The 25,350-nt window shown below is 33.2% G+C and overlaps 1 protein-coding gene across 2 annotated transcripts in view; it reads left to right on the top strand.

Annotated features, from left to right (window-relative positions):
* LOC101894754 (uncharacterized) overlaps positions 1-22,762 on the top strand; it is a 69,829-nt gene extending 47,067 nt beyond the window's left edge. For both annotated transcript variants that reach the window (XM_059126380.1, XM_020036146.2), the window contains exons 4-5: positions 9,551-9,730; positions 18,486-22,762. In XM_059126380.1, coding sequence (XP_058982363.1) covers positions 9,551-9,730; positions 18,486-18,508 — 203 coding nt within the window. In that variant the 3' untranslated portion in view covers positions 18,509-22,762. The remainder of the gene's footprint in view (positions 1-9,550; positions 9,731-18,485) is intronic.
* Positions 22,763-25,350: the final 2,588 nt, after the last annotated feature.

The following is a 25,350-nucleotide window of genomic DNA, read 5'->3' as shown; positions in this document are numbered from 1 at the left end:
TACCGATGTCCTTCTGTCTGTTAAAATCATGATGGAGTCCACAATATTTAATCTAGACCTTTGAAATTTTGGCACAAACATTTATATTATATGCGGGCTGACACGTATTGAAAGTGGGTTATATTGGTCCACGTGTAAGTATAGACCTTTCTCTCCTTGTGAAAAATGTCCGATTCAGTCAAAAAATTTGTAAAGCTCCCATATAACAGTATCTGCCGATTTTCGATATTCTAAAGATTTAAGCTGCAACTTCCAACAAAATTTGGTGATAATATGGGTTCCGATATTTGAGTTATTTCCTATTATTTTTTGGTTCCCTATTTTTTGGGTCTCCTATCAATATTTCCAGGCGTAAATATAATATATAACACGCTATCCTTGCCAGTAGGCAGGTTAAGTTCGTACATGGGTGATGCCGGTTCCCGTTTTCGTATAACCCCCATATAACGGTACCTCTCGATATTAGGTATTTTTAAACATGTAGCGACACCATTCACCCGAATTGTTTCAAATTTCGTATTCAAAATTTGTAATGGGTACTACAGTCGATTCAAAAAATTTCGTATGCCAATCCACTTCTTCGTACAGCCCCCATATTACAGTACCACCCTTTATTAGGTATTTCATTGATTTCAGCGACATTATTCGCCGAAATTGTTTCAAATTTCGAATTTGAAGTCTGCGTCTTCGTATAGCACCCGTAATAGCTCATAATTTAAACTCTATTTTTCGGAATTTGTTGAAATGACGGAGGGTATTTAAAGTTCGGCTCGGCCTTCAAAGTTTAGAAAATCGGGCAATGTAGTTTTGACATTAAAAAATAGTCCACTAATTAAAAAATCCAACACAAAGTCAAAAATGTTAACAATCACGGTTTTTTAAAGAAGTCTTTAAATTTCAGAAAATCGTTCGCCAGAATCCTATGGTCTTTTAAATTTAAAAAAAGTCTTTCCCAGAAAATAAAACGTTCAACTTTATCAATAACATATTTATAGAATTTTACATCACTATGCCTCAAACAATCCCCTTACACAATTCCTCTATCCATATCTGAGACATAAAAATACAAAAGAAAAAAAAAAAAACTGAAAAAGTACTCACATGAAATTTCCGTTATGCAATAACGTTTCTGAATCATATTTAAATAAACGTGTCTATCTGCAAGGCAATCGAAAAGAAACAAAAAAATCGTTATAGCTTTTGTTGTTTTTGGTAGACATTCTTCCGTTTCCTATGTTGTTTCTTCACTTGCTACAAGTATCTATAAGTACATATATACATACGAATGTGTACAATGCGCATATATGTATGTATGTGTATGTGAGCATGACATTCTATAGGAAAGCATTCATGGCAATATCCTTTTTTTCATTGTTTGCAATCAGTCGTATTGAAATTGCGATAAGCCAAAAAATGTTGTTAAATGCAAATTGGCTTAAAAATGACATTGTTCAACAGAAACTATTTTGAACGATATCAGCAGTTGTTGGCATTGTCGTTGTCGTCGAGGACGACGACATAACGTAGAACTGAAGGAAGCCATCGATAAGCATGAAATCGGCGGAAGGTGGGGAGAGAGAGGGAAGCCAAAAATTTACAAGGCTAACTGTTGGAATGTTTGAACTTTTATTACATTGCTAACATTTGGAGGGGGAAATATGTAAATGTATATTAACAACATATATACATAGCTACTTACATATGTGTATGGGTATGTGAAATTCCACATTGATTACTTGTTAAGCCATAATGTCAGAAAGAAAATTAACAAAATTTGTCATGTTTTATGTTCTATAAATGGGGGGAAATATTTTTATGTATATTGTATGTGTGTGTGTTTGTATTATCTGAGAGGTTTATGGTTGTTCTCATTGTGAACTACAACGAGGTCACAATTGTTATTTTGTGGCATGTCCATTAAATTATTTGATCATGTACGGAATAAAGTAGAAAGTCTTGTGTCCTCGGAATAGCTTTACATAATAATTTTTAAAAATTAAATATAATGAAGTAAACATTGTTACTACAAAAATTGAACAAATTCTTTGTGTTATTAATAAAACTCATCTATAAATTCAAAAAAAAAAAAATAATATAACGAAAATTTTAAAAAAATTGTAGACAACATTGAACATTTATCGCCATGACTTTATATTTTGTCAATATTTAATGAATTGAAATGATAATTATACCCTACAACACTATGTGTTGGGGGTATTATAAGTTTGATTGGGCCAAAAATTATGTAACACCTGGAAATATTGGTTTCCCACATAGAAAAGTACATATGGATCTTCCTATCTCGCCGAGCTGAGTCGATCTAGCTATGTATGTCCGGCCGTCCGTCTGTCCATGTTAATTTGTAATCACTCTACAGGTCGCAATCATAGTCCGAAATTTAAAATGGAGGTGGGGTTATGATCGCATAATATTTAGGGGTTGAAATGGACCAAAAATTTAAAAATTTCCTGATTTTGCAGTTGCTCTACAGGTCGCAATTATGGACCAATCGAAGCGGAAGTTAGCATGGGGCTAGAGCTTAGGACTGGCCAGAAGCCTTCCAATTTTGGTGGTCATCGGGTAATATTTAGTGGGTGAAATTAAATCGCGAAAATTTTTAATCCCGACGAAATCACAAGCAGATGAACAGGTCAATTCTGACCGTTACGTTGATGCCGATAGTAAATATATTGGTTATATATAGCGAAATATATACAATGTGTATATACAAAGGAAGGGGATGTTAGCTAGAATGCTTATATCTCAAGAATGGCTGGACCGATTTTGACAAATGTTGTCAATTCAGAATGCCCCTCTTGGCATAAAAGTATGAAATCTAAAAAAATCGCATAAAAAGATGCCAATAATGATGTTAATATTGATTTTGTAATATTTTGTGAAATTTTTTATTTTTTCATATTTTTTTTATAGCATGCGATTTTTTCATTTGTACATTTTGTAATATTTTTTCACTTTACAACACAGGTTGGGGTCATTATATACAGATTGCAATTATCGTCCGATCTTCACGAAAATTTTCACAAGGATAGGGTTAGGCTCAGAAGGGCTGGGCCTACTGTTTTCAAAGATGTCCGCAACATATTTAGTGGTTGTATTGGACCAACAACTAAAAATATTCCTGATTTTGCAGCCGTTATAGAGGTCACAAGGGCACGAAATTTCGCATGAGGTTTTAGTTTGGGAAAGCAAGTAGAATGAACCACTACTTTTCTGTGAAGGAAAACCAGCATTATTTACAGGCGATATCCGAAATACATAAAATGTGAACTTCTGGCTTTTTTATGCTGACTTCATTGACGAATATAGCCAAATATCGTAGAAAAGCAAATCATATAGATGAATCTAAATTTGGAGATACAGAGGGGCATCTTGCTTTTGGAGATGGTGGCAAAATATTTAGCGGTTCAAATGAACCAAAAACAGAAAAAAATCCTGATCACACAATTGAAGCCAATCGACACGCCTGAGAAGAGAGTTAAGGATAGGGAAGAATTCTAGCATTTTGGATTACCATTGGATTATATTTAGCTGTAAAATGGACCACAACAACTAACAGCACGATGAAGTGCGTAAATATTGGTTAAATGTGTCTGGTCAAAATGCTAAGGGTAATATCTGGGCAGCGCTCCGTGACATAAAGGGGCTTCCAACATATTGTAGTGTTGTAGGGTAAAAATACCCCGCACGACTATAGCCTTTCCTTACTTGTTAATAAATAAAAATAAAATATAAAACATAATCGTGGTAGAATCGTAAAAAAATCTAAAATGTATTTAAATATGATTTTCGTAGTCTCGCTATTTTAATTGGAATAATAGCGACATTAAAATGGTTTGGCTACCTTTGCCCAAACTAAATTGAATTGTCAGGCTTTCTTTCTCTCACAAAATTCTATTTGTCTTTTAGGCGTATTTTCTGTAATCCTCTGCTTACAGCTGCAACGAATTAGTATGTTACAAGCTGAAAATTAACGCTACAGGAACTCCGAATGGACGTTTCACAATAACTGTTGACATTTTCTTCCTTTGGTTCACTATGTCTCTTAGAATTAATTGTATGAAAATGATATCAATTAGACATAAGACGAGGAGAAACAATTATAAAAAAGCTATCCTCCGGCATGTGGTAACGAAATTTTTGAAATACAAAAAATTTGAAAATCATCCAAATAAACATGGTAGAACCCATTATATTAATTTAAAAAAAAAGGTTTTCAATTTTTCTTATTCTATTCTTATACAAAGTTGATGTGCTCAATGGGAAATCCAAATACAAATTTATAGACAATTCCAAAATTGTCACAATTCAAAAAACCCTAATTCGGTTTTATATCTAGATCGATTTTGAACTTTTATGAGCGAATTGACTCACATAAAATCATATGTAAACGCCAAATAAAAAACTGTAATTTCGTTTCAAAATATTGGCAAAACCTTACAAATACCTGAAATGGGGCGGTTTCTTAATATTATGGCTAAGGAGGCAGATGTGGTGGGGGGTCATTCGTCTCGGCTACTCCCCAAAATGGTTTGTATGCTGACATTTTTTGTATTTCTTAGTTGTTTATTTGTTGGGTCCCCAATGCTTTCGAAGCGCTTTCCAAACCGAATTCAATCATAAACACAATAACCAAATTTTAGTTTTCCACCGGACGATTTGATGACCTGTTGAAATTATCTGAAATTAAAACAAGTGAACAAGCTGTAAGTTCGGCTGGGCCGAACTTTGAATACCCTCCACCATTTGGAACGAATTTGGCAATTTTCAAAAAATAAAATCCGTTAAAAATTCTGTTAAAATCTAAAAAATATCGAATGAAGCCGTTATATTAGACGACTGTGGACCTGTATATGCAACTTTTATCACAAATTATTACAATATTCAAATGCGAAACTTGAAAATAAAAATCTGTTTAAAATGTAGCTAAAATCATCAAAATACCGAATTAGGGAGGTACCATGGGGGCTATAAAATGTAGACCTGCACAGACAATTTTCTGTCACAGGCTGTAGTATCCATTACGAAACCAAATAAGAAACAATTCCGGTAAAAATGTAGCTAAAATCATCAAAATACCGAATATAGGGGGTACTGTTATATGGGGGCTATACGAAGACGTGGACCTATAATTACAATGACTCGCCACAAGAACTAGAACACCCACAAATACCAATTTTTAGACAAATCAGAGAAAAAATTTGGCAAAAACCATCAAAATACCGAATATCGGAAGGTACAGTTATATGGGGGCTATACCAGAACGTGGACCGATATATCACATTTTCACTTTATGGTGTCTACGACGAATATTTAAGGATGTTACAAACGGACTGACAAAGTTAATATACCCTCCTTTCCAAGGTGGAGGATATAAAAAGTGTAAGAACTTACACCGCAACAGAAAGAAAATAGACTCAAAAGAACTACAGAGTTCCTTCGCTTGGCCGAAAGTGGTGAACTGCCGAATTTGGTTTTCTCCGATAAGAAAACATTCGTTGTCCAGCAGTTTTTAAACGAAGAAAATGATAGTGTTTACTTGCCAAAGAGGTCAGCTGAAATTGTGCACCTTCGATTGTCCACCAGAACTCAAGCGCCGACCATGGTTTTGGTGTGGGCCGCCATAACAGCCTATGGTCGCATTCCGCTCGTATTAATCGACCGTGTCATCAAAATAAATAACGAATATTATCGCGAAAATATTCTGGAGAGTGTATTAAAGCCTTGGCCACGCAAACATTTTGGCCGCAGACCTTGGACATTCCATTAGGACTCAGCAACAAAAATGAGGTTCCTCGCTTCATTTCCAGCGCACAATGGTGACAAAAATTTCCGGATACCAATCCGTTAGACTATTGTGTCTGAAGTATTTTCGAAATCAAGGTTGGCACTAAAAATACCAAAGTGTCGATCACCCCAAGCAAGCGCATCGCCAGGAATAGGCCAAAAATACCGCAGAGCAACATTCGGGCACTTTCATTGGCCGTTTGAAGGCCACAATTCGTGCCAAAGGTGACCAATTTGAACAAATCTAAACATATTCTAAAAGTTGATGCTATTTCCGACATTAGAAGGGAGTATCCGATTTGATCCAAACTTGGTACATCATATGGGCTATATCAGTCCACTCCTTCTGGTACCTCCCCCACAAAGGGTCAAAATTTTGAATATTCATGTAGCTCATAAATCGCAAAATTAACATCCGCTTCCATTCAGACTTGACACATCTCAATATTTCCATCAACAAAAGATCTGTTATAAAGATGTAGAGATCACACCATTTCTTCTGGTATCTCCCATACATAGGGTTCAAGACTTTAAAAACAAAATGTTTAAAGAAAGCGAAATAAATATCCAACTCTCTTCAAATTCCACACATACAAACATTTTTTTTAACACAAGATTTTTTGTGAAAATTATATACATCTGCCAACCCATTTTGGTACCTCACCCACAAAGGATCACAATTTGCAATACTTATATCTAACATAACTTGCAAAAAAAATCAGCGATTCTTTACAACTAGCTGTATCTGAATATTTCTCTTAACCAGAAATCTGATATGAATATGTAATTTATCGGAATTTATGATTACGCGAAAAATCGGATGTAAATGTACGACTTCCTTCAAATTTTGCACATACCAATATATTTATCTGTATTAGATGAAGTATGAAAATGGAACACTTCGGTCCGCTATATCTGTTACCTCACGCATATTTCCACATTTTCCAAAAAATTTGCACATATCTCATATAGAGTATGGGAAGTAGTCGATATAGCCCACATCTGGCAAGTTGTAATATTTATATCTGTCTTACGTCACATACGAATCGGTCTGATCAGATATCATTATTGGCCAACTGCTTCGGAACCTCCCCCCAAAAAGTGACAGCAGTTTGAATAATCATAAGTCAAGGTTGGCAAAACCGACTGATGCTCTTTTCCTTTTTTTACCCTACACCACAAGGTGGTCAGGGTATTATGTCTTTGTGCATTTGTTTGTAACAGGCAAAAGGAAACGAGATAGAACCATAGTTCCTTTTGATGATCTGCATAGAATCACATTCTGAGTCGATTTATGCATGTCCGTCCTTCCGTCTGTCCATGTATTTTTGTAAACAAAGTACAGTTCGCATTTATTGCCCTATCCAGATGAAATTTTGCACAGATCATTTGCTTGGCCCAAGGACGAACCCTATTGAAATTGGAGATAATCGGTAAAAATTTAGATATAGCTCCCATATATATCATCGTCTGATTTGCCTTTTATTGTGCACCAAACGTGTAATATCAGACCGAATAGTATGGAATTTTGCACGTACGATCAGATTGGACCTGAAAATAAGTATGCCAAACTTGATCGAAATCGGTTAAGATATAGCTATAGCTCCCATATATATTGTTCATCCGATTTGTTATTTGTGTCCTCCGCAGCCGTAATATGCACTCTGTAACAACAATATTTGGGGAAATATATCAAGTACAGCTCAGAAATACATTTGCTAAATTTTATCGAGATCGGTTCAGATTTGGATGTACCTCCCATATATAACTTCGTCCGATTTACTTTTCATTGTGCACCAAACGTCTAATATTTGCCCAAATGGGATGAAATTCGGCACCTGCGACCGAATTGAGTCTAGAAGCTACTATGTCAAATTTGGTGAAGATCGGTTCAAATATAGCTATAGCTCCCATGTATACTGTTCATCCGATTTGTTATATTCGTTACCCACAGCCGTAATATGCACTCCGTAACAACGATATTCAAGGAAATATATCAAATACAGCTCAGAAATAACTTTGCCAAATTTTATCGAGATCGTTTCCGATTTGGATATTGCTCCCATATATATTTTTTATCCGATTTCAAATTAATTGTGCACCAAATGGGCAATACAAGTCCGAATTTAAAAGATACAAATGCTTCGGCATATTTGGTCCTTTGAACTTTAAATTATAATTATAATAATGGCGTGTATGATTGAATTCTCCTATTAAAACGTTTAATTGTTATGCGGAGCTCTACTAAATTAGCAAAGTGGTGTAGGGTATCATAAAGTCGGCCCCGCCCGACTTTAAGACTTTCTTTACTGTTTTAATTAGAGTTAGACATGAATTAAGATACAATTATATTGAGTTTAGAAATTCTATAAATACTTCAAACCATGCTTGACCGTGCACTGAAATCTGTTGACCTCTTTGCAAATAATTGTCTACGAAAAGGAACGTGGATTATTCAAAGAATATTTTTTCAAGACCAAAAGTAACGTGGATTTTCGAAAAATATTTTTCAAGGACCAAAAGGAACGTGGATTTTAGAAAAATATTTCTGCTCAGACCAGAATGAACATGGATTTTTCATAGAATATTTTTTCAAAGACCAAAATAAAGTGGATTAATTACAGAATATGTTTTCAAGGACCAAAAGTAGCGTAGATTATTAAAAAGATATTTTTTGAAGGACCAAAAGTAACGTGGATTATTCACAGAATATTTTTTCAAGGACTACAGGTAACGTGGATTATTCACAGAACATTTTTTCAAGGACTACATGTAACGTGGATTATTCACAGAATATTTCTTCAAGGACCAAAAGTAACGTGTATTTTTTTTTGTTTTAGCAAATAATTGTCTATGTAGTGATATTACTTTTTGTGAAATAATCATTTTAATTCTGGAAGTAAAATTTCAATCGATAACCTAAAATGCGTTTTTCTCGAAACTAATTTTTTTTGAGGTGTAATACTCTTTGAGTGTATGAACGATATGTATTTAATGGAATGGACCTCCAAAATATTTTGAGATATCATGCAGTTATCAATACTTTCCATTTTTCCAATTATCCGACATTAAGTACTATTTTTGCATTTTTAGCATTATTTTACAAAAATTGCTTCCATACTTCAACTCATTTACCAACATTACCAGCCAAGCCAATACCTTTCGCCAGCAGTAGAGAACGAGCTGAACTATTTCCCCTTTTTATAAAGGAAAACTCTTCACAGTTAAATAATTATAGCAAACATGTCCCAAGGTCAAATTAAACAAGAGTAGAACAAAAAGAAAAAAAAAGAAAATTGAAATCAGTGAAATTAATTAAAAACGTGGTCGTAATCCATTTGGTAATTTCATTAAAATTATCCGAGTGTCACACAATAATAGAGTAATAATTGAATATGGCTGTGACAATATCTGCATCTCGACTTGCCGCAGGCCAACTAATCCTTGGTAATCCCATCATTTTTAATCAACTGTTTGTGAAAACAATTTCACATTTTTTTTTTTCGTTGTCTCTTCTGTTTGTGTCATTTAACTTTTAATGTCATGATGGTATGTCCGGACACTCGGCATTCCACACAATGGTTACACTCATCATTAGGGACGGCGACAAAGCCAACTAATCCCACCATTAAGCTTTGCACATCTAATTTCGCTCCAATATTAATCGTAACATTTAATTTGTTTTTCTCTCTCACTCTCGTTCACACTCTCGCTCACACTCTCTATCTTTTATTTGTTCTTACAGCTTGCCGCTATGAAAAAGGCTCCTGGTCCGAATGTGCCACCGGTCAAATGACACGCGCCGACAAATTAAAAGCAACAAGCGATCCATCGTGCGAAGCAACACGCGTCATCAAGAAGAACTGCAAACCTGGCAAATCCAAGGATAAGACTGCCAAGGAACAACGTAAAAACAAAGATAAAGGTGAGTCAGTGAGTCAGTCAGTTTGTCTGTCAGCCAGCGTGTCCATGAATGACAATGATATGCCTGCCGCCGTCCAGTCGTCATTGCCATATCTGGTGACCCTGCTCGCCAGTAATACGCTTAAGCAGTTAATTAAGTTAAGAATGAAATTACCTTAAAGTGTCAGTGAAACGGAAACCAGTGTCCTTAGAGGTGGTATAGAGAAAAGGATGCTGGTAAATTAAGGAAATTATTTATCAACGTAGGCTGGCTGGTATTTTAATTTGCTTCAATGTAAATTGGAAAAATTTAATATAAAAACTGTGGCGTTGTTGCCTACGCGAAAGTCTTGTTAGTTATATCAATTCTAATTTAATCGGCTTACATGCCATAATCGCTTGTGATCTTTTAAATTAATTGGAAATGAAAGATATAAAAATTATAGTAAAAAATTAGGAAAAATAGGTTCTATTGGAGAATAGGCAAAATTGACTATAATTTAAAATTATTTACTTCTTCTTAAAAATAATTGGTAAATAATTGGTTCCTATTCGCCCACCAAAGGACAAATAAACGTTGCTTTTTTAAAGAATATTTTTTCAAGGACTAAAGGACAAATAAACGTGTATTTTTAAGGATTTTTTCAAGGACCAAAGGACAAATAAACTTGGATTTTTAAAGAATATTCTTCAAGGAATAAAGGACAAAAAACGTGGATTTTTAAAGAATATTTTTTTAAGGAACAAAGGACAAATAAACGTAGATTTTTTAAAGAATATTTTTTCGAGGACCAAAGGACAAATAACCGTAGATTTTTTAAAGAATATTTTTTCAAGGACCAAAGGACAAATAAACGTGGATTTTTAAAGAATATTTTTTCAAGGCCCAAAGGACAAATAAACCTAGATTTCTTAAAGAATATTTTTTCAAGGACCAAGAGACAAATTATGGTGGATTTTTAAAGAATATTTTTTCAAGGACCAAAGAACAAATAAACTTAGATTTTTTAAAGAATATTTTTTCAAGGACCAAAGGACAAATAAACGTGGATTTTTAAAGAATATTTTTTCAAGGACCAAGAGACAAATTATGGTGGATTTTTAAAGAATATTTTTTCAAGGACCAAAGAACAAATAAACTTAGATTTTTTAAAGAATATTTTTTCAAGGACCAAAGGACAAATAAACGTGGATTTTTAAAGAATATTTTTTCAAGGACCAAGAGACAAATTATGGTGGATTTTTAAAGAATATTTTTTCAAGGACCAAAGAACAAATAAACTTAGATTTTTTAAAGAATATTTTTTCAAGGACCAAAGGACAAATAAACGTGGATTTTTAAAGAATATTTTTTCAAGGACCAAGAGACAAATTATGGTGGATTTTTAAAGAATATTTTTTCAAGGGCCAAAGAACAAATAAACTTAGATTTTTTAAAGAATATTTTTTCAAGGACCAAAGGACAAATAAACGTGGATTTTTAAAGAATATTTTTTCAAGGACCAAGAGACAAATTATGGTGGATTTTTAAAGAATATTTTTTCAAGGACCAAAGAACAAATAAACTTAGATTTTTTAAAGAATATTTTTTCAAGGACCAAAGGACAAATAAACGTGGATTTTTAAAGAATATTTTTTCAAGGACCAAAGAACAAATAAACTTAGATTTTTTAAAGAATATTTTTTCAAGGACCAAAGGACAAATAAACGTTGATTTTTTAAAGAATATTTTTTCAAGGCCCAAAGGACAAATAAACCTAGATTTCTTAAAGAATATTTTTTCAAGGACCAAGAGACAAATTATGGTGGATTTTTAAAGAATATTTTTTCAAGGACCAAAGAACAAATAAACTTAGATTTTTTAAAGAATATTTTTTCAAGGACCAAAGGACAAATAAACGTGGATTTTTAAAGAATATTTTTTCAAGGACAAGAGACAAATTATGGTGGATTTTTAAAGAATATTTTTTCAAGGACCAAAGAACAAATAAACTTAGATTTTTTAAAGAATATTTTTTCAAGGACCAAAGGACAAATAAACGTGGATTTTTAAAGAATATTTTTTCAAGGACCAAGAGACAAATTATGGTGGATTTTTAAAGAATATTTTTTTAAGGACCAAAGAACAAATAAACTTAGATTTTTTAAAGAATATTTTTTCAAGGACAAATAAACGTGGATTTTTAAAGAATATTTTTTCAAGGACCAAGAGACAAATTATGGTGGATTTTTAAAGAATATTTTTTCAAGGACCAAGAGACAAATTATGGTTGATTTTTAAAGAATATTTTTTCAAGGACCAAAGAACAAATAAACTTAGATTTTTTAAAGAATATTTTTTCAAGGACCAAAGGACAAATAAACCTAGATTTTTTAAAAAATATTTTTTCAAGGACCAGAAAAGAACGAGAAATGTTTCAAAGAATATTTTATCAAAGACCAAAAGGAACAACAATTTTTTATAGAAAGGGTGAAACGGAACGCGAAATTTTGAAAAATATTTCTGCGCAGACCAGAAGGAACGTGGATTTTTCGAAGAATATATTTTCAAGGACGAAAAAGAACGTGGATTTTAGAAAAATATTTCTACGCAGACCAGAATGAACGTGAATTTTTCAAAAAAAAATTCAAGGGCGAAACGGAACGCGAAATTTTGAAAAATATTTCTGCGCAGACCAGAAGCAACGTGGATTATTCAAAGAATATATTTTCAAGGACTAAAAGTGACGTGGATTATTCAAAGAATATTTTTTGAAGGACCAAAAGTAACGTGGATTATTCAAAGAATATATTTTCAAGGACGAAAAGTGACGTGGATTATTCAAAGAATATTTTTTCAAGGACGAAAAGTGACGTGGATTATTCAAAGAATATTTTTTCAAGGACCAAAAGTAACGTGGATTATTCAAAGAATATTTTTTGAAGGACCAAAAGTAATGTGGATTATTGACAGAATATTTTTCAAGGACCAAAAGTAACGTGGATTATTCAAAAAATATTTTTTCAAGGACCAATAGTAACGTGGATTATTCAAAGAATATTTTTTCAAGGACCAATAGTAACGTGGATTATTCAAAGAATATTTTTTCAAGGACCAAAAGTAACGCGTATTTTAGAAAATATATTTTTTCTTTTTTTGAATGATTATTCTTAAACTATTCAAGGACAATTTTTGGATGTTTTTTTTTTATACATTTAATTGGGCCAACAGTTCTGTAACACCTCGAAATATTGGTCCCCGACAAGGGAACTATAAATGGATCGTCCTATCTCGCCAAACTGAGTCTATCTAGCTATGTATGTCCGTCCTTCCGTCAATGTCCATGTTATTTTGTAATCACGCTACAGGTCGCAATTATGGCCCGTTCCTCAAAAATATTAAAATGAGGTGTGGAAGGTCCAACAACAGAAAAATGTTACTGCTTTTTCCGTCGCTCTACAGGTCTCAATTATGAATCAATCGACGCGGAATTTTGCATGGAGTTAGTGTTTAGAGCTGGACTGGAGCCTACCAATTTCGGCGGTCATCGAACAATGTTTAGCGGGTAAAATAAACTATAACTTTTATGTCAAAAATACGAAAATTTTTACTTAACCGCGAATATTTTTAATCCCGGCCAAATCACAGATACATCAGAGGGTCACTTCTGATCATTACAGTGATGCTGATATGGGATATATAGCGAAATAGGTACAATATATATGTAAAAGAAATATATCTTAGTTATTCCGCTTTAAAGTCAAGAACTGCACTAATATTCACAATTCTCGCCAATTCGGAATGGCCCAGAAAAGAAAAAAATCTAAGAATATCGCGTAAAAATATGACAATAAAAGAGTGAAGTTTTTGTTCATTTTTTTTAAATTTTTGTCAAATTTTTTTATCGCATGTAATTTTTTCAATTTGACTTAAAACTTTGAATTGTACATTTTGTAAAGTTGTTCTACACCCCGCAACACTATGTTTTTATGTTATTATATACAGGCCACAATTCTCACGAAATTTTGGGGATAGGGTTAGAGACACAATTAAAGCCTTTTGTTTTGGAAGATGTAAAAAAATAGTAATAATAAAATAACATTTTGAATGAAATTTGATGAGCATTTCTACATGTCACAATTGAAAACCAATCGACACGGATCTTTGCGTAAGGTGAGAGTAAGGACAGGCAGAAGTATAGCATTTTGGATGAACATTGGATTATATTTAGCATGTAAAATGCACCAAAACTTTTGTGTGTAATCGTTTTGAATACCTATCAGCACGACAGAGAGCGTAAATATTGGGCAAATGCCCCCCGGTAAAAAAGCTAAGGGTAACATCTTGCCAGGGCTCTATGATATCATTTCAACAACGAAATCTTCAAAAATAGATTTGGAATAAGGTGACTTCTAGTGTTGTAGGGTATCACATGGTTGGCCTCGCACGTCTATAGCCTTTGCTTACTTATTATGTATATATTTTAAGAACTATTCGCTGATTTTTAGGGAATATTTTATGAAAATTTTCAAAGCTGAAAATCATGGACTTTTTTAGAATATTTTGAAGGATTACTTCAGAATTTAAAAATAAATTGGGAAAACAATTATTTTACTAAAGTTCTAGTCTTGTATTTTTTTAAAAAATATTTTAAATATTTAGGAAGAATTTCCAAGGACTACTCATGCTTTTTTTATTACTATCAAGGAGTATTCATGACATTTAATAATATATTTTCAAGGTCTGGTTTAAATTGGATATCCAAGGAACATTTGTAACAATTTTTTAAGATTATCTTCTCAAAGCAATAGTCATGATTTTTTAAGAACATTTTGAATACTTTTTCACTGTACGTTCCTATATTCGGTATTCTGACGATTTTAGCCACATTTTCACAATCAAAATTATTTCATATTTTCGTAAAAATTAAAGGAACTAATAATTGAGGATTGGTAAAGAACATTTTCATCATCCAATAAATTATCTTAAAAACAGCATCAAGCCGTCCCATAATACTATAGTTTTTTATATATTTGTGGAATACTTATTAATATTAGTACTTTTTGATTTTTCAAGAATACTTTTTACTTGGATTTAACAAAAAATAAATAAATATATAAATAAATTAATAAATGTTGCAACAATTTTCAAAGGATAATATACGAAAAATTTCGGATTTTCAGAATATTTGTGTGCCTGTATAATTTAAGTTTTTGGAAACAATTGTGTGGATTTTAATATCGTTTTCGTGGACCGAAAGCGTGAAACAACAGAGTTGTCTAAATTAAAAAAAAAAAAAAAATAAATATTTTAGAGATTTTCTTGCAAGGACTAAGGTTCTAATTAGAGTGGATTTTCACGACATTTTTCAGGAAAGAGAGAGCGTATGTTTTTAATACGCTTGGAATTTATATGAGTTTTTCACCCAGTAAGCGGGGATGGATGAAATTCTCAAAAAAAAAAAAAATAATAATAATAATAATAAAATAAAATAAAAAATATGATGAACAGGCCCCTGGAGTTTTGTAAAATATGTCTCAGGAATCATAGATCAATAAGCGTTGAGGTTTGAATAAAGGAACAAAAGAATGGTTCTTTAAAGAAACCTTATATTTTTAAATTAGTTTTATGGAGCAAAATCGAGGAAGAACACTTTTTCGAGGACCAAACGGAATAATATCGCAAAAATGTTGAAATATTTAGGATTTTTTTATGATGGTACTTTTTCTAATTTTATTAATGGACAGGAAGTATGATTGGTTATCAAAAATTAACCGCAAAATATGCAAGGGTTTACTTTTTTTTCAATATCACAAAGAGCATTTTTTTTAAAGATCAAGATGGTTTTCAGTGACAAAAGATTAATTTTGCTTTTTTTAGTATTCAAATATTCCAAATCCATGATTGTTTTAAAGGACCAACAGACTATGGATTTTTTGTTTTTTGGATATTTTTGATTTTTTAAGGCCAGTCAGATTGGATATCTTTTTCCAAAGACCAAAAGATTCAAGATTTTTTAATGGTAATTCTCCGTCGATTTTTTAAATATTTTTTGCAGAATTTTTAGGGACCAAAAAACTGGAATTTTCATTACGCTTTGGATGGACTACGAATTTTTTAAGATTTCTGTTATACCAAAATTTTAATGTTTTGTACATTTTTCAAATACCAGCAGAATAATAATCCTTTTTAATTGTTGTGATTTCTGCACCATTATCCTACTTTTTATTTGGCTAAGAGTCAATTTGTTGGAAAACTATTGAAATACTTCATTGTTTTCTTTACTTTGACAGTCAGTCAACCAATCAGCCAGTCAGTCAATGAATTTCCCCGGGGGCTTTCTCTATCAGCATTTCTTTTTTGCAAAAAGGTCCTTTTGTTTTCGCCTTTGTTCCCGCTGATGACTAATTAAAGTTGCAATGGCAACTGCAATTTGTTAATTAATGAGATCGAATGGCGAATAACGAATAGACCGAGAGAGAACAATGACAATACAAATATTCACAATAATGAAGATATTTTCCAATGTAAAAGGGATATCCAATTTATACTAAATTAATGACTGAAGTGTTGAAAACTTGAACAAAGGAAGGTTGGTTGGTGAAATGGGGGAAACAATTTTGTGTAGAGTCATTTGGTTAATGTTGTTGCGGTATTTGAAAATGATTCATTAGAATAAATGGAAGTGAAAAGAAATGAATGGACAGCTGAAACAGTATCGTAGAGAGGGGGTGGATCGGAAGAAGGTATGGGTTAATATTGGAAATCAAAAGATTGGCGGATTATGAGAGGATAGACTCTATGGGCTCGTTGATAGGGGTTCGTTGTCGCAAAGACTACAAGCTGAACGAGTTTCAGCGTAATAAGGCAGGAGTTTCGATATCCTGGGTTCAGGAAGGTCGTAGAACTAAGCTAAACTAAAAGATAAGTAAAGCACAGGACCAAGCTAGTTACAGGAGTGAGCAAGACCTAGATCTAAGGGTGTTCGTTATGATCGGGGTGATATTTTGTCGTTAGTCCAGATTTACTCCAGACAATTATAAAGGGTGAGATAAAATACTGCAACAAAGTCAAACCCCACAAGTTTTAATTTTTTTTGAACGAAAACAAAAAAGAACGGCCCTTGTAAGCCATCATCCCACACCAAATATGCCTGATGAGCCGCTTAACCAACGGCGAAACGCGTCGCATAGTGGTGAGTGTGTGATAGTGTCTATCTGGCTTTCCTTTTCACTGCAAATTTCAGATCATTAAGCTCGTCTCGAAAGAGAAAAAACAAACACATAAATCAGAAAACAAAAAATGTCGGAAAAAGAATCAAATTTTAGAATAAGTTTAAATTTGTTCGAATTGCTCACATTTGGCACGAATTATGGCCTTCAAACAGCATATGAAACCGTCACACGCTGCCCGAATGTTGCTCTGCGGTATTTTGGCTCATTCCCGGCGAAGCGCTTGCTTGAGGTGATCGACACTTTAGTATTTTTTAGTGCCAACCTTGCTTTTTAAAATACTCCAGGCACAATTGTCCAGCGGTTTGGTATCTGAGATTGGGCACTGGAAATGAAGCGAGGAACCTCATTTTGTAATCATTGTTGGGCGGCGCGTGCTGAGTGCGATGGTGCTGCGTTCTGTTGAAATGTCTAAGGTCTGCGGCCAAAATGTTTGCGTGCCCAAGGCATTAATACACCCTCCAGAATATTTTGGCGATAATATTCGGCATTTATTCTGATGTCACGTTCGATTAATACGAGTGGAGAGCGACCGTCGGCTGTTATGGCGGCCCACACCATCAGCATAACCGGCGCTTGAGTTCTGGTGGCCGACCGAAGGTGTACATTTTCAGCTGACCTCTTTGGCAAGTAAACTTGATAATTTTGTTTGTTTACAAACCGCTGGACAACGAATATTTTCTCATCGGAGAAAACCAAATTCGGCAGTTCACCACTTTCGGCCAAGCGAAGCAACTCTTTAGCTCTTTTGAATCTATTTTTTTGTGTTCCTGCACTTTTTAGAATTTAAATGGCTTTACCCCAAGCTCATTTTTCAATAGTTGCCGAATGGAATATTGCGATATGTTCAGGTCACAAGCCATTTTTCGGCCACTGCGACGCTGGTTTTGGTCAAGTCGCTGTTTTACTTTTCGAACCATATCTGCAGAATTAGCTGTTTTCTTCCGTCTACTTCCTTGACGTCGGGCTACGCTACCAGTATTACGGTAACGAGCGGTGGGATGAGTTACAAAAGATTTATTCACATTTAAATGCTGGAGTGCTCTAAAGATAGCCACTTGTGGTTTTCCAGCCAAATATAAAGAAATCACACTATCACCCTGGAACTTCATCACGAATAACTTTTATTCTGGAAAATTCTCACCAAAATGCTTTTGTACGCTTGTAAACCATATAATGAGCTGTCACTGGAATAATTTTAACAGCTGTCGGACGAGTGGCTTAGAAACGACAGCAGTCTGAAGTTGGTTGCATTTTTTTTCATCTCACCCTATAAATGCGGTCATTTAGATTCTGTTTTTGAGAGACGCTATTGAGATGTGATTGTCAATTTCGGTATTAATTATTGGCTAGTGCCTTTCAGGAATAAAATACCAAAATTTTGTCAACTTCTATTAAAGCTACTTCTCTTTTTGAAGCGATTGAGAATTATATGCTCCCATTTGAGAAAAAAAATATTGAAAATATTTCAGAGTTTGATATTTCAATATTTTTTATTTAATTAAAACTATTGAGTAATTTAATATATAATTCATTTATTTTTTCTATTTGTGCCATTTTTCCAGGTGCCCGCAAAGGACGTGCCTAATTTCCTTTCTCAAGTCTCAACTTCCAACAAGAAGACTCCCAGCGACATTTATCTCTAACAAACACCTATGAGAGCGCAAGTAAATCGAATCGAAACCAAATTGAATAACAAAACAAAACAAAAAAACATACTTAAACTTTAAAATATAAGTCTACAATTATTACAAAACAAAATAAAAAGTAAAGAATGAATGAATGAAACCAACCAACCATCCCCTCCCCTTAAGAGACAACTACCAGTAAAACAAAAATACAAAAGAAAAAACAATTTATTAATTAAATTTAAGCAAAGAATATTAAGACGAAATGGATAACCTTCAATATACTTCCTCCTTCCCCCTCCACATTGAAATTAAATACAAGAAGAAGAATTTTAAATCGACAAAACAAAACAAAAAGTAAAGAAAGAAATAAATAAAATAGTTGGATGTAATAAATACCCGATGAAAACTGAGAAGATATACCAAAGGAAAACACGGAAATTGATGAAACATAAAAAAAAACACTGCAAGTTAATTTCCCCCATTTTAAAGTCCAGCGAAGAAATTAAAAGATATTTTAAAATTTTTAGTTTTTATTTAAAACCAAAACAACAACATATAACATTAAACTTTACCTTAACAACATAAAATATATGTATTTTTAAACTCAAAATATAAAACAAAGAAAGAGAACAACATTTATTTTTAAAAAAATTAATTGTTGTCTTAGGGCCGGCTTCTGTATGGCACGCGAAGGTGAATGAAAAAAAATATAATTTTAAAAATTTTTCAAATTTTAGATTAATTTGAAAAACAAATTTCGGATGGTGAAAAAAAATATAATTTTAAAGATTTTTCAAATTTAACATATATTATGAAAAACAAGTTTGGTATGGTTTTCCCTTTTGTCCTCATTTTTGGTATTGCCATACAAAATTGGGCCCTAAGACAATATATTTTAAAAAATTCCCTGCTATGTAATTTATGAGTAAAACAACACTCTTCAATTTAAAAACATTCACTACATCAGAGATTGAATTGCCAATTAACTTCTAAATGTTTCTTGAATGAGACTATTGACAATCTTTTCAATTTTTTTAATATGCAATATTTCATCCGCAACAAATTCAATAACTAATCAATGGGTATTTTTGTTATGATCTCCATAAAAAAGAAGTTACCCTTCGATATGCCAGGAGATAAGTTCTGGAAATACAAACAAAATACTAATAAATTTGTAAATCGAGAAGCATTTTTGTTCAAATCCCCTAAATGCAACTTCGAAGAGTGTCCAACAAGTTTTTTTTTTCAGAGACATAAACTTACCCTTTATGAAAAGTAATTTCAAACCGTAAATCATAATCTCTCTCTCTCTCTCTCGTATAAAACAAGGCCTGGCAGAGAGTCGCTCGCTTGTGTTCTCCCACTGTTGTTACTCTCTCATTACTTTTCTTTAATGCTTCTGATTGTGTGAGTGGAGAGTATTGCGCTCACGCATTTGATTAGCTCTAGTAAAGCAAATCAATTGATGAGCTGTTCGTATGCAAATGTGTGAAAAGTTTGTCCCTTATCTTTAACATTGGGTCATGTACGCAGTAGGTGGTAGGTAACTAATCCTGAAGGTCCTAGAGAAATTGTTCACCCAAAAGAGAGACTACAGAAAGTGTACAATCTTATGGAAACAGTAGAAATCTATCAAATGGGGTTCCAAGTGAGCCACTCTTAAAGGAAGTACTGGACATGATTGTCTGTTCTATTTAAAGACGGCCTTCAGAAGATTTATTGATGGAGGATTTGAAATGCGATTCTTTCGATAGTTTTTATATATATATATATATGTGTATATAAAAAAACTGTAAAGGGGTTTCTATATATAACAGACCTGAGAAGAGTATTAGAGCAGAAAAATGTGTCCTCATAGAATACATGTTGAGGTCTTCTATGGAAGCCACTCTATCAATGAAAGTTCTAGATAAGATTTATAGACGATCTTCCTACAGAAGAGTTTAATACCTCTTCTGATCTGATCTGAAAAAGTATTCTACCCACAGAGAATTTATAGTACTCCTTCTATAAATCTATAAAGGGTCTGATGCATTTAGAAGACTTGGAAAGTGTCTTCAGTCAGACCCGCAAATGGACATATTGGAGCTCGAAAAGGTCTTTGCTCCTCAGAAATCTTCAAAAAAAAGGCTTCTCCAGATACTTCAGATCTGTAAAAGGTCCTCTATCCACAAAAGTCTTAAGAAAGTATTTTACTTTTAGAAGGTAGATAAAATATCTTGTTAGAGCTCCGTTGCCCATAATAGACCTAAAAGGACTCATCCATCCATGGAAGAACAGTAAGAAGTCTACCAAAGAAACATGCGGAAGGGGTTTCTTTTACCAAAATGTATTTAAACGATGCTCCATTAAGGTCCTTTAAAATGCCGTTGCGGAGAATTGTGAAAGATATTCTGTCCCTAGAAGACCTGTAAACCAGACCAATAAAATACCTTCATAAGTTCATTTGTCCGTAAAAAGGCTTCTACCCTCTACGAATAGTCGATGTTTGCAATCTCTTTTGCCAATATAGGGCCAATGACAGTTCTACTGACTATAGGGCTCACATAGGAGGTCTTTATTCGGAAATTACTAAGAAATGGCTGAAAGTCGGTTCATCAATTGAAGAGCTCTTATCAATGAAACTTACTTAGAAGGTCTTCTCTGAACCGATGGTCTCTGTACGACATTTTCCCCATTGATGGGCTTTAGAAAATTTGAAAAACTCCGGAAATGGTGTAAGAGGTTCTTTTACAAGGAGATCCCGTGCCGTATAGGTATCATCTTAGATTTCCATGTTCCTTGCTAATAGGCTCTAAATCCTTTACCTTATACCCTCAAAATTGGATACATGTCGGGCCCTCTTCGTCTTTGAAGAGCCATCAAGCTGTATATTGTCATTGTCGATGTCATATACACTGTAAAAGAGATAGTTTCACAATTTGTGGAAACTTCTCGGAAATAGAGGAATCGATTTTTTAGAAAATAGAATCTATCCTGCACAGGAACATTTGATTCATCTACGTCAGAGATTCCAGGGTTTTCAGAGGACTTCGACTATATTAGGGACTATCAATGGGTAGAGGTTTCATAAGTTTTTCTCGGTAGGAATCAACTTAGGCTGATGTGATTTTAGTTGTGAATACCTAAACGGGTTCAAATTGGAGATCAGCTGAAGACTCGTTTGATTCTTGAAGATGGCTTTACCTACCCGGCTCGAACTGTTTTTTTTATTTTGGCTCCGCGAAGAATACATTAATGTCGTCCTTAGAATATCATGCATGAATTTCGGCAAACCTCGTTCATTCTGATTTTATTCGGTAGCCCTGTGGAAAATTTGGGGCGGTAGCTTTAGAAACTCACACATTCATCTCCGTCGGGATCTGTAGGATTTTAGAGAAATAGAATTTCATGAAGCGCTCCGCACTCCACCTTGGGCAACTAGACTCTTGCACGATGCCTCATTGAAAAAAACCCAAAAAGGGTTTGTGATTTTATCCTGTTACACTCCGTCGTGGCCAAAGGTGGGCCTCTTGTCTCTTGCTTTTAAGAGAACATCGATCAGATTTTGGTTTTGGCCAGTTGGAGTACGAGTTGTAAAAGAAGTTTACTCTCCTCTTTTTAGTTTGGGGTGGGAGCTCCCGCGAGAACTGCTATTTGAAAAATTAATGTGACATTCAAAATATTCAAAAAAGAGTGAAAGTTTAATCTAAGAGTGAAATCGAGTGTACTTTACGCCTGCTCATAAACGAGTAAGGTTTTTAAAGTTCTGCCATTCAGTTGAATGTTATTTGGCTTAAGTATCAGCTAAAAATTCGCTACCATTTTAGTCAAATCATTTCGTTTACCACTTTATATTTGAATCAATTTATTTTAATCCCTTTTCAGTTCCAAAACGAGATATACTTTAATTATCAAAAACAACGTATTTTACGTCTTTCAAACCAAATCTATAAACCACAAAGTTTTTAAATATTCAATAAAATACAAAAGGAAAAAACTCAATTGCATACTACAAAATAATAACAACAACAACCAAATACAAAAATAAACTACTTCTACTGAACAGAAAATGGATATAATTACAAAAAAATAATAAAAACAGTAAAACACACACAAGCCTAACATTGCTTGTGGCCCATAGACAACTTACCAATACAGACATAGACTATTTTCAATAACCCAACAACCCCAGAGAAATATAAATAGCTACAAACTTTGCCGAACAAAAACCAAAACTGTTCAAACTATAAAAACAACCAATTTCAAAATTCTTAATTAATCCCAAAAATTAAAAAAAAAACATAAACAAAATTCAAAGGAACTCCCATTCAAAATGAATTCAATTCTCATATATCTCTACACATACTCATCCACTCCCACTCATTTTACTCGAATAACAGACAGCTGAGAACTATAGAAAAAACAAAAACAAAACAGAAAACATTAAAAACATTCCCAACAATTATATTAAAAATATACAACAAACAAATAAAAAAAATAATGATAAATATAGTAATTTATTAATTACATTGAAAAAAAAAACAAATAAAACATAAAAAATTATAAAAAATTAAAAAAAAAAATTAACAAGGAGAAGAAGAAAACAAAAACAACAACTGATCAATTTACCCCCGAACAAAACACAACAAACAACAACAACATGCAAATAAAGACATGACAATTAATGACAGTGAACATCATAACAAAAACCCCAAAAATTAATTATATAATTATTATTATTGATTTATGTAAGATCCAAAATTAAACATTCATTGAACAAATCAAACAAAATAAAAATTAACAAAAAAAAAAATTAAATGAGAAAAAAAAACAAAAGCAAAACTTGAAAACCATAAACCACAACAACAAATAAACATTTTCTTATAAATTTATAAGTTTTAAGGTATATTGAGATAAACAACAAAAACATGACGAGTAAGAAACCAAAAAAATAACAAAAAAACAACAAAAAACAACAAAAGAAAATTCCAACAAGAAAAAAATATATAATTATTATTAGTTGTATCCTTAAACTGATCAATAAAAATTACAAAAGTTTAAAACAAAACCAAAAAACACCTCACATTGTTTTATTTAAAAAAAAAATAATATTAATATTCCATTTTCAGGGGATTTAAGATAACCTGCAGAAAAACTCATTTTTATACGTTTCACCATACTATGGAGGGTATATTAACTTTGTCATTCCGTTTGTAACTCCTCGAAATACTCATGTCAGACCCAACAAAGTATATGTATTCTTGATCAGCGTAAAATTCGATTTAGCTATGTCCGTCTGTCTGTCCGGCTGTCTGTCTGTCTGTCCATCTGTCTGTTGTAATCACGATAGGTTTCATATAGCCCCCATATAACGGTACCTCCCGATATTCGGTATTTTGATGATTTTAGCGACATTATTCACCGGAATTGTTTCAAATTTGGAATTGCAGTTCGAAATGGATACTACAGCCTAAGACAGAAAATTATCTGTGCAGGTCTCCGTCTTCTAATAGCCCTCATATAACGGTACCTCCCTATATTCGGTATTTTGATGATTTTAGCGACGTTATTCACCGGAATTGTTTCAAATTTGGTATTTGAATTTTGTAATATGAACTACATTCTGTGACAGAAAATTGTCTTTGCAGGTCCAGGTCTTCGTATAGGCCCCATATATCAGTACCTCCCTATATTCGGTATTTTGACGAGTTTAGGTACAAAACCCACCGAAATTGTTTGCGATGTCGTATTTGAAGTTCGTAATGGATGCTACAGCGTGTGACAAAAAATTTTCTTTGTTGGCCCAGGTCTTCGCACAGCTCCGATATAACGGTACCTCCCTATATACGATGTTCTACATTATTCATCGTTTATTTCAAGTTTCGAATTTGAATATGGTAATGCCTTATGACAAACAATGCCACGTCGTATAGACCCCAATTTTTAAAATTTTAACAGAATTGTTTAAGGATTTTATTTTTTGAAAATTTTCAAATTCGTGCAAAATGGTGGAGAGTATTAAAAGTTCGGCCCGGCCAAGCTTACTGCTTTTTAACTTGTTAAAGTTGGAATCTTGAAATTTGGCACAAAGGTGAAAGCAGGTGCTGGGGATGAGAAAAGGAAGTGTTTTCAAGTTTTGTACTTCAAGAGTAAGATGTACGGGGCCGACCATGTGATACCCAACAAAATCATGATAATTGTAATTTGTTGTCCAATTGAACCCTGAAATGTACATCTTTAAAAACAAAATGCTCTAATTCTGACCGTAACAGTCTTATATGCAAAATTTCGTGAGGGTAGGACGATAATTGTGACTTATATATAATACCCTAAAAATATGGTGTTGCGGGGTGTAGAAAAACTTCAAAAAAGGTGCAATTCAAAATTGCAAATCAAATTAAAAAAAATCGCATAAATAAATCGATAAAAAAAATTTTAAAAAAATAACAACAAATATTCACTTCCTTATTGTCACATTTTTATGCGATTTTCTTAGCTTTGATACTTTTCTGGCAAGAGACCAATCCGAATTGATGAGCAGCAGTTCTTGATATATAAGCAGAATAACTATTTCTTTATACCCTACAACACTATATGTTGGGGGTATTATTAGTTTGATTGGGCCAAAAATTATGTAACACCTCGAAATATTGATTTCCCACATAGGAAAGTATATATGGATCTTCCTATCTCGCCGAGCTGAGTCGATCTAGCTATGTATGTTCGTCCGTCCGTCTGTCCGTCTGTCCATGTTAATTTGTAATCACTCTACAGGTCGCAATTATGGCCCGATCTTCAAGAAATTCAGAATGGAGGT

Source organism: Musca domestica, unplaced genomic scaffold (assembly GCF_030504385.1).
Source record: "Musca domestica strain aabys unplaced genomic scaffold, Musca_domestica.polishedcontigs.V.1.1 38, whole genome shotgun sequence".
Taxonomy (NCBI): domain Eukaryota; kingdom Metazoa; phylum Arthropoda; class Insecta; order Diptera; family Muscidae; genus Musca; species Musca domestica.
Note: the sequence above shows the minus strand (reverse complement) of the source record. Positions and strands in the feature narration are given on the sequence as shown.